This window comes from Mus caroli, unplaced genomic scaffold, assembly GCF_978045245.1.
Source record: "Mus caroli unplaced genomic scaffold, Mus_caroli_1 scaffold_13, whole genome shotgun sequence".
NCBI lineage: Eukaryota > Metazoa > Chordata > Mammalia > Rodentia > Muridae > Mus > Mus caroli.
Genome location: NW_028227268.1, coordinates 38,497,266 through 38,512,542, shown reverse-complemented (window position 1 = coordinate 38,512,542; position 15,277 = coordinate 38,497,266). Strand labels below are relative to the sequence as shown.

The window sequence follows — 15,277 nt, the reverse complement described above, 5'->3', positions numbered from 1 at the left end:
AGTTTGAGGTCAGCCTGGTTTACATAGAGAGTTCCAGGCCAGCCATGGCTCCATGGTAAATCCTATCTCAAAATTTCACTTCTCAGATTAGCAAACCAATATTTTTAATGTACAGATATGCAGTGTCATGTAGGAAAAAATGACTAGTCCTGCAGGTTTTTTGGCACAACTATTTGAACATATGCATCTCAGAGATGGCAGCCAAAGTCAGCAGAGTCAGGATGTCAGCAGTACCACTGCTTGTTAGAAGACTAGAACGTTTCTGCTCATCGCAGAGGCGATGTTCAGTGATTTCAGTTTCTCCATACAGTGGAAAGTAATCGTTAACGTGAACAGAGTAGATCTCCATTTAGGGCATGGAACGATGACTCTGTTATGTAATTACAGTTCTGAAGTTCTGAACAGTGTAATGTGAGCTTGTTCCATAAATCAAATGGACCGTGAACAATCTGCTGCTCTGGGTGGTAGCCAGTGTTTGCTTCATGTGTGTGTACAACTGCTTCTGAGAGGCTCATGTCATGTCTGTTCGCAAACATTGCTGTCAGCAACCAGACAAATGTAATCCAACTACTTTAGAAATATTAGGTTAGTTATTTAAGCCAATCCTTTCATTACATTTGTGCTAGAGAATACTTTAAAATATGAGACAGGGTTCTTTTTTTTTTTTTTTTAGGATTTATTAATTTATTTATCTGTAAGTACAATGTATCTGACTTCAGACACTCCAGAAAAGGGCGTCAGATCTCATTACAGATGGTTGCGAGCCACCATGTGGTTGCTAGGATTTGAACTCAGGACCTTCGGAAGAACAGTCAGTGCTCTTAACCACTGAGCCGATGAGACAGGATTCTTGCCTTAAGCATCTCTGTTACTATATCTCAGTTGTGTTCTTGCCTGGAACTGTATGTGCTCCATAGTAGAGCACTTGTCTAATATGCACAAGACCCTGTGTTCAATTCCAGCACATGTGCATACACTAACACACATACACATGATTATGAAATTAGGCAGTTGTAATTAAATTGAGCAATTAAATGATAATCTTTGAGGTTGATGTATGGGGAGGATTTATTTACTTTGATAACCTTGTGTTCCCTATGTAAAAATCCTCTGACAGGGTTGAGTTATCTGAAAGGCCTCAATTGAGAAGATGCCTCCATAAGATCCAGCTGTAGGGCATTTTTTAAATTAGTGATTGTGGGTGGTGCCATTCGTAGGCTGGTGGTCCTGAGTTCTATAAGAAAGCAGGCTGAGCAAGCCAGTAAGCAGCACTTCTCCGTGGCCTGTGCATCAGCTCCTGTCTCCATGTCTGTGCCCTGTGTTTGAGTTCTCGTCCTGTCTTCCTTCCGTGATGAACAGATGTAGAAGTGTAAGCCAAATAAATCCTCTTCTCTCCAACTTACTTTGGTCACAGTGTTTCATTATTAGCACTAAGTAATCCTAAGACAAGTTGGTACCAGAATAACAGAGTATTGTTTTAGGGGAGGATTGTAGAAGAACTTTGAAACTTCAGGCCAGAAAAGCCATTGAGTGTTGAGAGCTAAATGAACTGCGATGCAGGAGCTTGGAGGATAAGAATGTTGAGCGCAATGTTGATGATGGAGACCTGGCTTGTGAAGTTTCAGAGGGAAATAAAGACTCTCTCCTAGGCCTTTTATATGGACAATTTATGGTTCTGGTCAGCTGGGGCTGAACAATCAGCTGTGATTAGCAAGAGACCAGAACCACTAGAGTAAAACCTTGCATTGCTGGAACAATGGATGCAGGTCAGCTGTGGCTAAACAATCAGCTGTGGTTAAGAGACCAGCATCATTGAGGTGAAGTCTTCTGGGAAGTGTTTCCAGAGAGTTAGCTCACAAAAGCTGTGTTCTAGGCATGGCCAAACATGTGCTGACAGCTGAGTTTTGTAATGTAAGAGTCACCCAGGTGGTACTGGTTTTGAAGGTGTGAAGGGTTTCTGGAGAACAGCTGAGGCTTGGCACTGTGTGGGAGGGCTGGAGTCTCTGAAGAGAGCCTAGGAGGGGCTATGGTGAAAGTGCAGTTCAGGTACAGCTAGGGACCTCAGCATTTTGGGAAATATCAGTGCTATGGGATGACCACCAAGAACAGCAGCAGCAGTAGAGTGGAGCATGCTGGAGCCTAGAAGACAAGCTTTGTATGCTACAGAGGACAGAACCAGGAAAGGGAACCACGCCCCTTGGAATGAGTCCCAGATAATTGGACACGGAGTTATTTACACTGTGCAGGTTTGGTTTTGCTTGGTTCAGATTGTGACTGTGTCCTGGTCTTTCCCTCCTGAAGTAAGGAAGTATTTCAGTTTTTATTTCACAGAAGTCTACAGCTAAGAGGCTTTGGGTTTAAAAGAAGTAGCTGTTTTTAAAAGACTGAACTTTTAAAGACTGTGAGACTTTTAAACTTTGGGATGTTTATGTTGTAAGTTGTTATTAATGTTTGATCTTAGAAAAGAAAAGAAAGGAAAGGTTATGACTTAACAGTGATGTGTTTATGTGTCCAGTTAACAAGGGGTCAGTTGTGCTGTCTATAGTTTTGTGTCAACGTGACACAAGCTAGAGTTACCTGAAAGAGCTGAGTTAAATTGAGAAAATCCCTTCATAAGATCCGATTATGGGACAGGTGGTGCCACCCCTGAGCTGGTGGTCCTCCTGGGTTCAATAAGAAAGCAGGCTGAGCAAGCCAGTAAGCAGCACTCCTCCATGGCCTCTGCATCAGCTCCTACCTCCAGGTTCCTGCCCTGTTTGAGCTCCTGTCCTGACCTCCTTCAGTGATGAACAGTGATGTTGAGGTGGTATAAGCCAAATAAACCCTGTCCTCCCCAAGTTGCTTTGGTTCAGTGTTTCATTGCAGCTGTAGTAACCTGACTCTAACACTTTGTAAACCTAGGTGGGAAAGACAGAAGAAGATGACTTCCAGGATTTTCAAGATGCTTCAAAATCAGGATCCATCGATGATTCTTTCACTGATTTCCAAGAGATGCCTGCTTCCTCAAAAAACAGTAATTCCCAGCATGGAAACAGGTAGAACAGAGTTGAATATGTTTAACATTACATTCTACCATTAGGGAAAGGGTATCCATGGGATAAGCCTGAAAACAACAAATGTCCTGTCCAGAGAGCAGTTATGAGCCTGTTCCTCTCATGTCCCCTGGGCAGTGTTCTGCATTCCAACTGTTACCCTCTGCTTCTGTGCTCTGTGGCCACTTGACCTTTGGCTCCTTCCCCTCCTTCCAGTGCACACCTGCTTGTCATGTTTGTCTTTAGCCTGCTTTGTGGGGCAGGGTGTGGTGAGGCACCCCTTCAAGGGAGGCAGATACAAGTGGATCTTTGTGAGTTCTAGGCCAGCCTAGTCTACATAGTGAGTTTCAGGATACCCAGGGCTCCACAGAGGAACCCTCTCTAAAGAGAGAGAAAGAGACAAAGGAAAACAACTAACTCGACTTGTGACAACTGAGTGCCTGCACCACAGTGGCTTCCTGTTCTGTTATTAGAACCAGTCCTCAGCTGTTGAGAAAAGAGCATTTGACTTTGTATTTTATAGTAGTATAACATATTCCTGGTTTTCCATAAAATTGTAATTCAGGGCCCTGGATTTTCGTTATTCATGTGTCTTTTTTTCATCAGTGGCTTCTGACCTCCAGATTTCTGTTTGTTTGCACACAGACCCACAGACATTTCACTTAGATTTTCCTCTAGAGCAGCGCTTCTCAACCTTCCTAATGCTGCAACCCTGAATACAGGGTTACAGTTCCTCCTGCTGTGCTGACCCCCAGCCGTAAAATGATTTCTGTTACTACTTCATGACTAATTTTGTGACCGTTATGAATCATAATGTAAAGATCTGTGTTTTCTGATGGTCTTAGGTGATCCCCACAAAATAATCGTTTGACACCCCCACGAAAGGCATCGTGCCTCACAGGTTGAGAAGCTCTGCTCTAGAGAGAGTCATTGGTTGGCTAGCACATCAGCAGCTCCTCACCTGCCTGGGTTCAGGCAGCGCACTGTCAGCACCTCACCCTCTCCGCCTACCCCCTTCTCTCTGTTTAGATCCTTCTACAGATTGGAAGAGCAGACTGAGTACACAATAGGGCTGCATTTGTTTTATTTTGAAAGTTGTTTCTGTCAGACAGAGCACATACTGTGTTTCTCTTATGTGCCTGATTGTGTAGTCAGGACCATCACTTCCATTTTACCCAGTCAAACCTCCCACATCACACTGTAGATAAAGATAGGCAGGAGAGAGGAGTTTTCAGACCAGAAATAGATTATTCTGAGTATAAGAATATAAAGAATATATTCTACTCAGCTAGACATGGTGACACACACCTGTAATCCTAACACTTAGCCAGCTGAGGCTGGAGATGTGCCACAAGAAAGGAGCCCATCTGGGTTACAGTGTGAGGCAACAGAAGCATATGCCAAACATGTATAAGGGACCTGCAGGGTCTAGTACTTAGTGCCAGCCCATCCATCAGGCACCAGAACAAAACGTTCCATCACTGACCTCATCCTTCAGACAAACTTACACATCCTACCCAAATGAGTCAGGCAAGACATCTCAAACTTACTGCATAGAATCAGGTTAACTTCCTACTGAGAGCCGAATATTTGTTACATCGGCATCACTAATCTTCCTTGGTTGGTCCATGATATCATCATATCCAGTCAGCAAGCTGAAGGCGTGTGTCCTCTATCTCTGGTCGGCTCTGCCTGCTGTGAAGCCTTGTGTGTGCTCTTGCTCTGCCCATTTCCTGCAGTCTGAAGTCCAGCCCTCCAGAGACGTTTGCTTCTCACCATTCCTTATTGGTTTCTCTAGAGATAATTCAAAACTTATTTCAAAAATCAGCTAACCATTGGGGTTTTTCTAACTCCTCCAGCAGTCCATGCATGTGAAATGAGTTACTGTCTCCCCTTCTCTACTACTAATTGTAATGGTCTGTATTTCTCAAGTTTCACCCCAGTGTTGCTTAGCTCATACATAACTGTTAGATGATAATATTATATAAACAGTCTCTCAAGTGAGCAGGGGGAAAAGTCTTTGAGTTGATGGATTTAAAATTTGTGGGCAAAGTTCTAAAATGAGCCAGGTAGTGGTGGCACACACCTTTAATCCCAGCACTTAGGAGGCAGAGGCAGGTGGATTTCTGAGTTCAAGGCCAGCCTGACCTACAGAGTGAGTTCCAGGTCAGTCAGGGCTACACAGAGAAATCCTGTCTCAAAAAAACAAAAAGAAAGGTTCTAAAATGGTAGCCAGACCTAAGATGTGTGGGGTTTTGACAGATTTTTATTTTTTTAATCTTAGGGGTTTTTTTTGTTTATCATATTGGTTGATTGTTTTGTTGTTTGTTTTTTAAAGTGTGTGTGTGTGTGTGTTTGTCTGTATGTCTGTATCTGTCTGTCTGTCTGTGAGAATGTATAGCACATGTGTGAAGTTGCTCAAGGAGGCAGAAGAGGGCCTCAGATGTCCTGGCACTGTATCACAGGCAGTTGTACTATATCACAGGCACAGGCAGTTGTACTATATCACAGGCAGTTGTGAGCTACCTGACCTGAGAGTTGGGAACTGGAGTTGCATCCTCTGGAAAAGTAGGAAGTGCTCTTAGCAAATGAGTAATGTCTTCCGATCATGGTTTGGTTCTTTTGAGAAGGGGTTTTTGTTACACAGTCCTGACTTGCCTGGAACTTGCTGGGTAAACCAGGCTAACCTTGAACTTACAGTTCTCCTCTTGCCTCTCTCCCTAAGTGCTAAGGACCACCATGCCCAGCTGCTGTCCTGGTGTATGTCATCATTTATCGTGGCACACAACTGTGCATGTACCTTTTTTTTTTTTAAAGATTTATTTATTTATTATATGTAAGTACACTGTAGCTGTCTTCAGACACTCCAGAAGAGGGAGTCAGATCTCGTTACGGATGTTTGTGAGCCACCATGTGGTTGCTGGGATTTGAACTCCCGACCTTCGGAAGAACAGTCGGGTGCTCTTACCCACTGAGCCATCTCACCAGCCCCCTGTGCATGTACCTTTCACTACCTCCATGTTTCCCTTGAATGAAAATATTTTTCTCCTGTCTAAAAGTCTGCACTCGTGTCTACATAGTCTTTCAGTCTGTGTTTACTTAGCAGCTGCTATATGCCAGACACTGGGGTGAAACACTAGAAATACAGACCAAGGTCCACAGTTGCTCTTATATAGAAGCTCAGTTTATTCTGGGCACTTACATTATCCCTTAAAGCTCCCATGACTCAGTCTGAATTGTGTGTCTGTTGCATTCTCAGATTCAGTCAGAAAAACAAGGTATATCTATTGAGAATGCCCAAAGTTTGGTGTCTTTATGTCTAGACAGTGCTGCACAATGACTATGCGCACAGCCTTTTCAATGCTAGGTACAGTGACTATGTGCACAGCCTTTTCAATGTTAGATACTGTAGCTAACACAGTCGATTGATTTCAGGTGTGTGAGGGGTGCAAGTAGGAAGTTGCTTTAATTCTAAGAGGCAAATTACTTGTTTCTGTAATTGCTGTGTTTAACCAGAATAGAAAAGCTTTACACAGTGGAGTGGCCATGGCTGACAAGGAGCACTGTAAGTTGGTGAGAAAGCCATAGCAGTTAGGGCAGCCCTTATTGTGGGAAGTCTTGTAATGGGTGGTCACATCTGTAAAGCATCCTCAGAATAAGAAATGTCTTTGGGAAAGGCTTTTTCTGCAGGGAGCGCAGAGGGAACTGCTCTGGGTTTTGAGTGACAGCATGGAAATGCTGTATTCTTGACACACAGGTCGGACTCAGATCTGATGTCAGAGAAGAGGGAGTCTCCCAGGCATGAAAGTACCAACATCCAATTGTGTATTCAGAAAGTTCTCAGGGTGGAGGCAACTAGGAGAGCCAGCTGCACAGATGGAGCTCTGAGACAGAGCTATAGCATCAGGAGCTTTGGGGGTGTTTGTTTGTTTGTTTGTTTGCTGAGAACTAGGCATTTCTTTGGTTTTGTTTTCTGTGGTTTGTTTGTTGAAACAGGGTCTCCATATTACATAGCTCTGGCCATCCTAAAATTGTATAGACCATAGTGGCCTCAGACTCACAGAGATCTGCCTGCCTCTGCCTCCCGAGTACTGGGATTTAAACACTGCACCATGACACTGTAATCTAAGCTTTTCTTTATAAACATTAATATTTAGCAGAGTGGGGGAAAAACCCTATCTGTATAAGAAATACCAAATAGTCTTTTCTGTCACATACTATAAAATGTGTTTGGGACAAGGAATCCTAATCCCCTCATCTTGTAGACTTTAATGTAAATGTTTTAATCCAGCCTTCTCCCCCCATCCCATAAAAAGGCCCACTGTTCTAGGTCCAGGAATGGGAAAGCCTGGAGCAGTGATCTTTTTCTCCCCTTCTTCCTTTTCCTGTGGTGGCACCAACTCTGTACAAACTAGCCAATCAAATAAGACAGTGAGGTCAAACCTCAGCCATTGGAGAGGAGATTCAGTCACCAGAGTTAGAACAAAAACCTGATGTACCTCTGTCTTTGTGATCGCTCTTCAGGGCACATCCTCTTGACCTAGAGTAGGGTTTGCCTTGCCCAGACTCCAGGTGGAATGGTGGATTCTTACTTCACACCTGCAGCAGCCATATGGAAGGAGATTCTCTGGGGAAAACAAAATGTGTTTTCTGATGACAGGGTTCCCAGTTTTGCCTTTCAGTGGACTGCAGATTCTTATATTTCACAACAGTGTGTCCTTCTCACTTGAGAACTTCCCATAAAGAGCAGAAATGACTGTTTTCATGTATAAAGCAGATAATGACTGCTATACATAACTGGCATAAACACTCTGATGGTGATTACAGCCTGCTTTTTAAAAAAAATAATAGCTCCTGAAAGGGACCGCAGTGCAGCCTAATCTGTGCTGTGTGTGTAATTGGTGTGTGCCAACGTTCTGGGCGGGAGCTGGAGTCTCTTAGTTTCCATCAGCTGCTTCATTACCCTGCAGAGTCTCTCTTTGTCCAGTTCTGTGAATATAATTTTAAATTAATTACATTCAATTAAATGTCACATTTAGCAGAAAGGTTTTGTCACTGAGCTTTCAAAAGACCATAGCTAAAATTGGAGGGTTACGAAAAGCAGGCAGGCCATCCAGCTTCCTGGGCTTTTTGTCCTTAAACACCAATTACCTGTATTCCTATGTAGCATTCTGGTCAATGAGCTATAGTTTAATTATTTATGGAACTATAAAAGCATCCACCTACATGGATAGATGATAAGCTATTACATTTGTCAAGATCAGATAGCAGCAGCTGTGTGGCAGTGATGTGAAATTTTAATATCCAATGCCTTTAAGTCTTGAAACACAGTCGACCCAATTACCATGCATGTGGGACAGCCTGGTTTCTACCTTGGTTGTGGGCCGCTGATAAGAAGATTTAAATGACTGTGGAAAGGGTTTTGCTGCAGGGCAGAGACCTCAATAGAAATCCATTTTTATATCTTGGGCTGTGGGAGTGACAGAGGCTGATGGTGAAATGCAGTCATTCATATGTAAAGGTTGTTCTTCCAGGGAACTGCCTACCTCTGATAAGAGGGAAAATGAAGGCTTCTATAGTCTGCTCAAGTCTTCCAAGAATTGCCTACGCAGATGCTACTCATTACACGATTCTGCCATCCAGAAAAAAATGTCCACAGATAAAATTATCTTCACCTAATTTTGAAGTGATTGTTGTTTTGCTACAAAGATAGCTCTCTGGGACCGCTGGTGTGATCCTTGTGAAAGTAACCATTCTCTTCTGTCTGCCATTGCTTATCAGATGTCCAGACATCCACACAATGAACAAAAGCAGAATTTACATCTTGGCTTGAAGAACCTTTTACAAATAGACTATTATCTTAACTGTCTCACTTCTACAGCCTGAGCTGCTTTAAAGAAGTCTTATGTTAGGTGATTGTAATTTATCTTTAAATATTAGGTATACACTTTTGGAATTTCATGTTAAGTTATTGTGAACTCTGAGTTAAAACCACAGAAAGTTGTTTTTTTTTTAAAGATTTATGTATGTATGTATGTATGTATTTACTTATTTATTTTATGTATATGAGTACACTGTTGCTGTCTTCAGACACACCAGAAGAGGGCATCAGATCCCATTACAGATGGTTGTGAGCCACCATGTGGTTGCTGGGAATTGAACTCAGGACCTCTGGAAGAGCAGCCGGCGCTCTTAACCACTGAGCCATCTCTCCAGCACCACCACCCCCCCCAGGAAGTTTTTTTTTAATGATCTATTTCAGTGCCTTTACTATTTAACCCAACGATCAGACAGTCATTGTAATGTCACCCCCTCCTCAGTCCAAAAAAAAAAAAAATTGGTTAATGAGAGCTAGTGTTTATTTTCAGGAAAAAGGACATTGTTTTTAGTCATTTTGGAGTTTCTATGTAATCTCTTAACTTTTGAAAGAGAGAGCTGTAGGGCTGCAGACACACTTGGTTGTCAGCCTGCATGGCCTATTGTATAGGAAGCCCTTATCCAACTCTCAGCACACAACTGTAGCCCCAGCATTCAGGAGGTAAAGGCAGGAGGGTCAGAAATCGAGTGTCTTCCTCAGCTACATAAGGGATGCAGGACACCCGTCTCTTTAAAAAAATTATTACATTATTTCTGTGAGGTGGAGTAGGTGCTTGTGTGCAAGGTATGGATGTGAAGGTCAAAGGACCACCTTTGGGTCTGTGCTCCCCTTCCACCATGTAGATCCTGGCATGGAACCTTTATCTACTGAACCATCTCACCAGCTGGAAAGACTAGAGAGAAGACTCAGTTAAGAACACTTGTTATTCTTCCATAATGAGAGAAAGTTAAGAGCACACAGGGGAAAAGGATGGCCATCTCCTTGCTCGTGGGGAAGGCCGTAGGAAAAACAAGGCCTGCCCAGCAACAAACATCTGGGCGAAAGGATAAGAAAACAGGAGAAGTGGGGTCTTATAAAATGTTCCCTCCCATCCCCACAGATGTCAGCCTGCTTCAATAAAGCATTTTGGAGTTTGTTGTTTTCCATTACTTGCTCTACATTTCTGTCTGTGGTATCCCCAGGCAGTCTGTCTGCCCCACAGAATGAAAACAGCTAACACCAGGACAAGTTCCATTCCCAGCCCCCAGCTCATTACTTGTTGTAACTCCAGCTCCTGGGGATCTAGTGCCCTCTTCTGGCCTCTGGGTTTACCTAAATACATGTAGCATAACCACAGACATGTTTGTCTGTCTGTCTGTGTGTGAGACAGTGTCTTACTTTGTATCTCTAGTGTCCTGGTACTCCCTATGTAGACCAGACTGGCCTCAAACTCACAGAGGTTCACCTGCCTCTGCCTCCTGAGTGCTGGAATTACATGTATGTACCACTATGACTGACATACATAATCGAGATTTTTTAGGGAGGGAGGGAGTGAGGGAGGGAGGAAGGAAAAGGGGAAGGGGGGAGGGGAAAGGGAAAGGAAAGGAGGGAAAGGGCAGAGACCCGTGACCTCTAACTTGGCTCCAAGCCCAGTGTGGTGATGAGGGAGCAGTAACACAGCTTTCCCCTTCTTTGCAGTGCTCCATCACTCTTGATCCCATTTCCTGGAACTAAAGCCTCCACAGACAAATACGCAGTGTTCAAAGGCATTTCCACTGACAAGCCCTCTGAAAACCCTGCTTCGTTTGGAGGTAACGACAATTTGTCAGCTGATAAATCTGCAGCTGTAACTTTAAGTTGTATAAATCTTTAAGTGGCACATTTTTTATTGAATGTGTCAGATGCTACTCCACATGTTAAATATGTGTGCGCTGCCCAATGTACCATGCTTCTCTGGCTGTTGTCTCTGGGTTCCTCACTGTAATGAGTCACTGTCTCTCTCTCGCAGAGTCTGGTGATAAATACAGTGCTTTCAGGGAACTCGAGCAAACGACAGACAGTAAACCTTTAGGTAAGTTTGGATTCCTGGTTTTTTCCCTTTGCCAAACTGGGGAGAAGACAGTGCCCTATACGTGTTAAACAAGTCTCTTACCACTGAGCTACTGCCCCAACCCCTTAAGAATTTTTATTTACGTTTTTGTTTTTAGTGACAGCCATCTCTCCAGCCCCCGTGTGTGTTTGTTTGTTTTTTATAACGCTTTTTTTAAAGTAATGTTTATAAGTACACTGTAGCTATCTTCAGACACAACAGAAGAGGACCCTGAATCCCATGACAGATGGTCATGAACCACCATGGGAATTGGACTCAGGACCTCTGGAAGAGCAGCCAGTGCTCTTTAACCTCTGAGATACTTCTTCAGCCCCTGTATATATGTTGTTTTTAAAAACTGGCAACCCAGATATTATAGCACCCACCTGTAATCGCAGTACTTGTGCAGCATAGACAGGAGGGTTGCCACAAGGTCAGGGCAAATCTGGGTTACATAGCTAGTTCCAGGCCAACCTAGTGAGAATTCTGAGTCACTAGGCATTCCTAACTGGCTGAGAACTTAAAAGGATCCACTTGTCTCTGCCATTCAAGTGCTGGGATTAAAGGTGTGTGCCAGCATACCCAACTAAAAAGAAATTAACATATTGTTATTATTTGGCATAATAATATTGTGCTACGTACTCAGACTGTAGGTGTTTTGATTCAGAAGTCCTTAATGGCTGCTGCAGTGCTTAGTAAGTACTGAGCTGAGTAGCACACAGTCTTGTGGGGGCAGGGATAATCTTGGGGAGCTTTGAAATAACAGTGAGGCAGTGTCTTAGTCAGGGTTTCTATTCCTGCACAAACATCATGACCAAGAAGCAAGTCCGGGAGGAAAGGGTTTATTCTGCTTACATTTTCCACATTGCTGTTCATCACCAAAGGAAGTCGGGACTGGAACTCAAGCAGGTCAGAAAGCAGGAGCTGATGCAGAGGCCATGGAGGGATGTTCCTTACTGGCTTGCTTCCCGTGGCTTGCTCAGCCTGCTCTCTTATAGAACCCAAGACTACCAGCCCAGGGATGGCACCACCCACAAGGGGACCTCCCCGATTGATCACTAATTGAGAAAATGCCTTACAGCTGGATCTTGAGGCATTTCCCCAACTGAAGCTCCTTTCTCTGTGATAACTCCAGCTGTGTCAAGTTGACACACAAAACCAGCCAGTACAGGCAGTGAGGCTCAGTTATTGTGAAGTGCTTTTTTAGATTTTGGGTAATGTCAAATCAATACAGTTTCCTCTGAAAACAGCTCCTGGTATAGTTCTTGGTATTATTTATGTTTTCTTGGTTTCTCATCCATCATTTGGAAAGAAAAGCACTGTAGAATACCATTACTTCAAAACAGCTCTGGGCTAGCTAGGGAGATGGCTCAGTAGTTAAGGACACTGCTACCAAGCTTGACAGCCTGAGTCTCATCACCAGAATCCACATGGCGAAAGGAGAGATCAGCTCCTGCCAATCACCTGTGAACTGGACACATACACACGTGCTAGCATGCATGTACTGACGCCCCTTTGTATGTGTGTGTGCACGTACACACCAAATACATAAATAAAGCTAAATCGTTTAGTTAAAAGCAAGCTGGCTCCGGTAAGCTCCTAAATCTCAGCCAGCGCAAGCTCCTTCTCCTTGCACAGCAAGTGTGAAGCCAGCCCGGGAAGCAGCGGCAAACAGCAGCTGGAACAAAGCAGAACGAATTGATTGTACGTTAGGCGGGAGTGGAGTGTGGCACTGTCTGACAGCTGGACAGCCACCAACCATAGCTTAGATGGCGTCTGTGAGAGTTGCTCTGCACTTCTACAGAGAAGCCTAAGTTGAGGCGGCACAGCAAATAAAGGAATACATCTCCTTAGGACTCCTTTTCATTAGCGACACAGTCCTAACACTTTAACACTCTTCAACACTAAAGAGCATTACGAAAAAGAAAACATGGAGTCGGGTGTGGTGGCGCATGCCTTTAATCCCAGCACTTGGGAGGCAGAGGCAGGTGGATTTCTGAGTTCAAGGCCAGCCTGGTCTACAGAGTGAATTCCAGGACAGCCAGGGCTACACAGAGGAAACCCTGTCTTGGGGGAAGAAAAAAAAGATGAAAAAGAAAACATTGTCTTTGTATAAAATGAAAACATGGAGGCGCCAGCAAGGCTTGGCCTAATTAGCATTTTACCAGGTGGCATCCCAAAGCTTCAGAGCTGAGATGTGGCTCAGGGTGGAGAGAATACTCAGATTGCACAGGCAGACTCCTGGTATTCCTCCCCAGCACTGCTAAACTAGTCCAATGAATGAATGAATGAATGGGTCAGACATTAGCTTACCTATTCAGGAGGTAGGCGAGATCAGTTCCTGTACTGTGTTGTGTTTGACTCAAGTCACCATTGTTCAGGATTTTCAAAATTGGCTGTGATTTAATGAGAAAGATGAAGACGTGTGAGTGTGTGTGTGTGAGAGAGAGAGAGAGAGAGAGCTAGTTAGTGTTAGTATGTGTGATTAGACATGGCATGTAGTTTGAGTAATCCATAGGTTGTCACCTGAACCTTAACTCTGCATATTATAGAATGTGTCTGCTCTCCTGACAACACAACCACATTCTGCTGCACCCACTAAGTGCACAAAGCTGGCTTCTGCACTTTTCCGTGGGGTGGGAAATACTCTCTACAAGTGAGGGGATGTCATAGGTATTCCACCGCACTGCTTCTCTCCATAGGAAGGGCCACCTCTTCCCTTAGAATTCAGTCTCTCCTGGGTCTTAGGTTCCAGCAGCATTTCCTTGTGTTTCATCCAAGTCCTTCGGATGTAGGAGCTGTTTCTCCCTCCCTGCTGTGTTAGGCCCTAGGCACTCAAATTGAACTTTAGAGGAATCCTGACTTCGTTTCTTCTTAGGCAAGTTTCAAGTAGAGCCTTGTTTAATGCCAGGACTCTTTGTGTGATATGGTGTTAATGATCATGATATAAACATTTAAAACTTTTATGTATATAAGTGGGTTTGCCTGTATGTATATTTACCTACCACATTCGAGCCTAGTACCCACAGAGGCCAGAAGCAGGCATTGTATCTCTAGGAACTGGAGTTACAGACAGTTGTGTGTTCCCATGTGAATGCTGGAAACTGAACCCAGGTCATCTGAAAGAACAGTCAGTGCTCTTAACTGCTGGGCTATTTCTCTAGCCCCATAAACATTATTCTTATTAGAGACAATAGGAAAGGATGGTGGTGCCCAAATGTAAGCAGCCCCTATTCCTGCTTCCTCATCCTGAACCCAGGTCTGGGTCATCGTCCTTTTGACTTGCTTGCCTGCGTTTCTCTCCACATCACTTGGTTTAAAGCTCTCTGAGTTACTAACTTTGTTCAATGTGGGAGAAATTGGGAGTTTTATTTTCCTAAACTTTTTGAAAACTTTCCTTGAGGTGTACCATTTGAGATACAGATCTTTCCTCTCAGCACTTGGGTAGTGGAGGCAGGAGGATGAGGAACACAGGTCATTCTTGGCTATAGAACAAATTTGAGCCAAAAACTAGGAGAAATGGGGGTGTGCTGTGACTTGGAGCCTCTGCAGGACCTCATTCAGAAATGAGTCTCCTGCACTGCTGAGCGACAGCTTAATGTCTCCTCTCAGGTTAAGCCAGACGCTGTATGTAAGTTTTGAACAGTGGTCTGCATAAAGAAAGGACACTTCTTATTGGAGCTCTAGCTAAATACTCCCTCAAAATGTTCTCAGGGCCTAAAAAGTTACAAAAATCAAAGGAGGAACTTGAAAAATCTGAGAGCCAACTAAAAAGCTTTCAGAGGAGCAGCAGTCACTCCAGATAGTTAACTTGCTGGCGTCATTCTCTTTGCTGTTGAGTTATAAACCCTCTCCTTTCTCATTCCCTTCAACCCTTTCACCCAGTTCACAGTTCTGATGGAGAAGTTTACAATTCATCATCAGTAAGTTTAGTTTGCTGTGCGATTTGTGTTTAAAAATCAAAACCTGTCAATTTCACAGATATTTCAAAGCAACACATCAAAATTTTATTTAGGCCATGATCTGGACATGGTATCCCATGCCTTTAATTATAGCGCTCATGAGGCTAAGGTAAGAGAATTGCCATGAGTTCAAGGTCAGCCTGGGTTACCATGTGAGACCTTGATAAGTCCAAGGTCAGCCTGGGGTACCATGTATTTTGCCTCAAAACACCAAAATGACCAAAAAAAAGTTTACTACTAATTATATCTTCATTTATAGAAATAACACAAATGTCATCGACGCATCTGTAAACCTAGGGTAGTTTTCACATTTGTATTTCCTGTCAGTTTGTGAAAT

General features: G+C 43.6%; 1 protein-coding gene across 21 annotated transcripts in view; it reads left to right on the top strand.

Annotated features, from left to right (window-relative positions):
• Synrg (synergin gamma) overlaps positions 1 to 15,277 on the top strand; it is an 83,192-nt gene that overhangs the window by 29,857 nt on the left and 38,058 nt on the right. For all 21 annotated transcript variants that reach the window (XM_085829732.1, XM_085829731.1, XM_085829726.1 and 18 more), the window contains 3 exons: positions 2,902 to 3,035; positions 10,588 to 10,700; positions 10,898 to 10,960. In XM_085829732.1, coding sequence (XP_085685858.1) covers positions 2,902 to 3,035; positions 10,588 to 10,700; positions 10,898 to 10,960 — 310 coding nt within the window. The remainder of the gene's footprint in view (positions 1 to 2,901; positions 3,036 to 10,587; positions 10,701 to 10,897; positions 10,961 to 15,277) is intronic.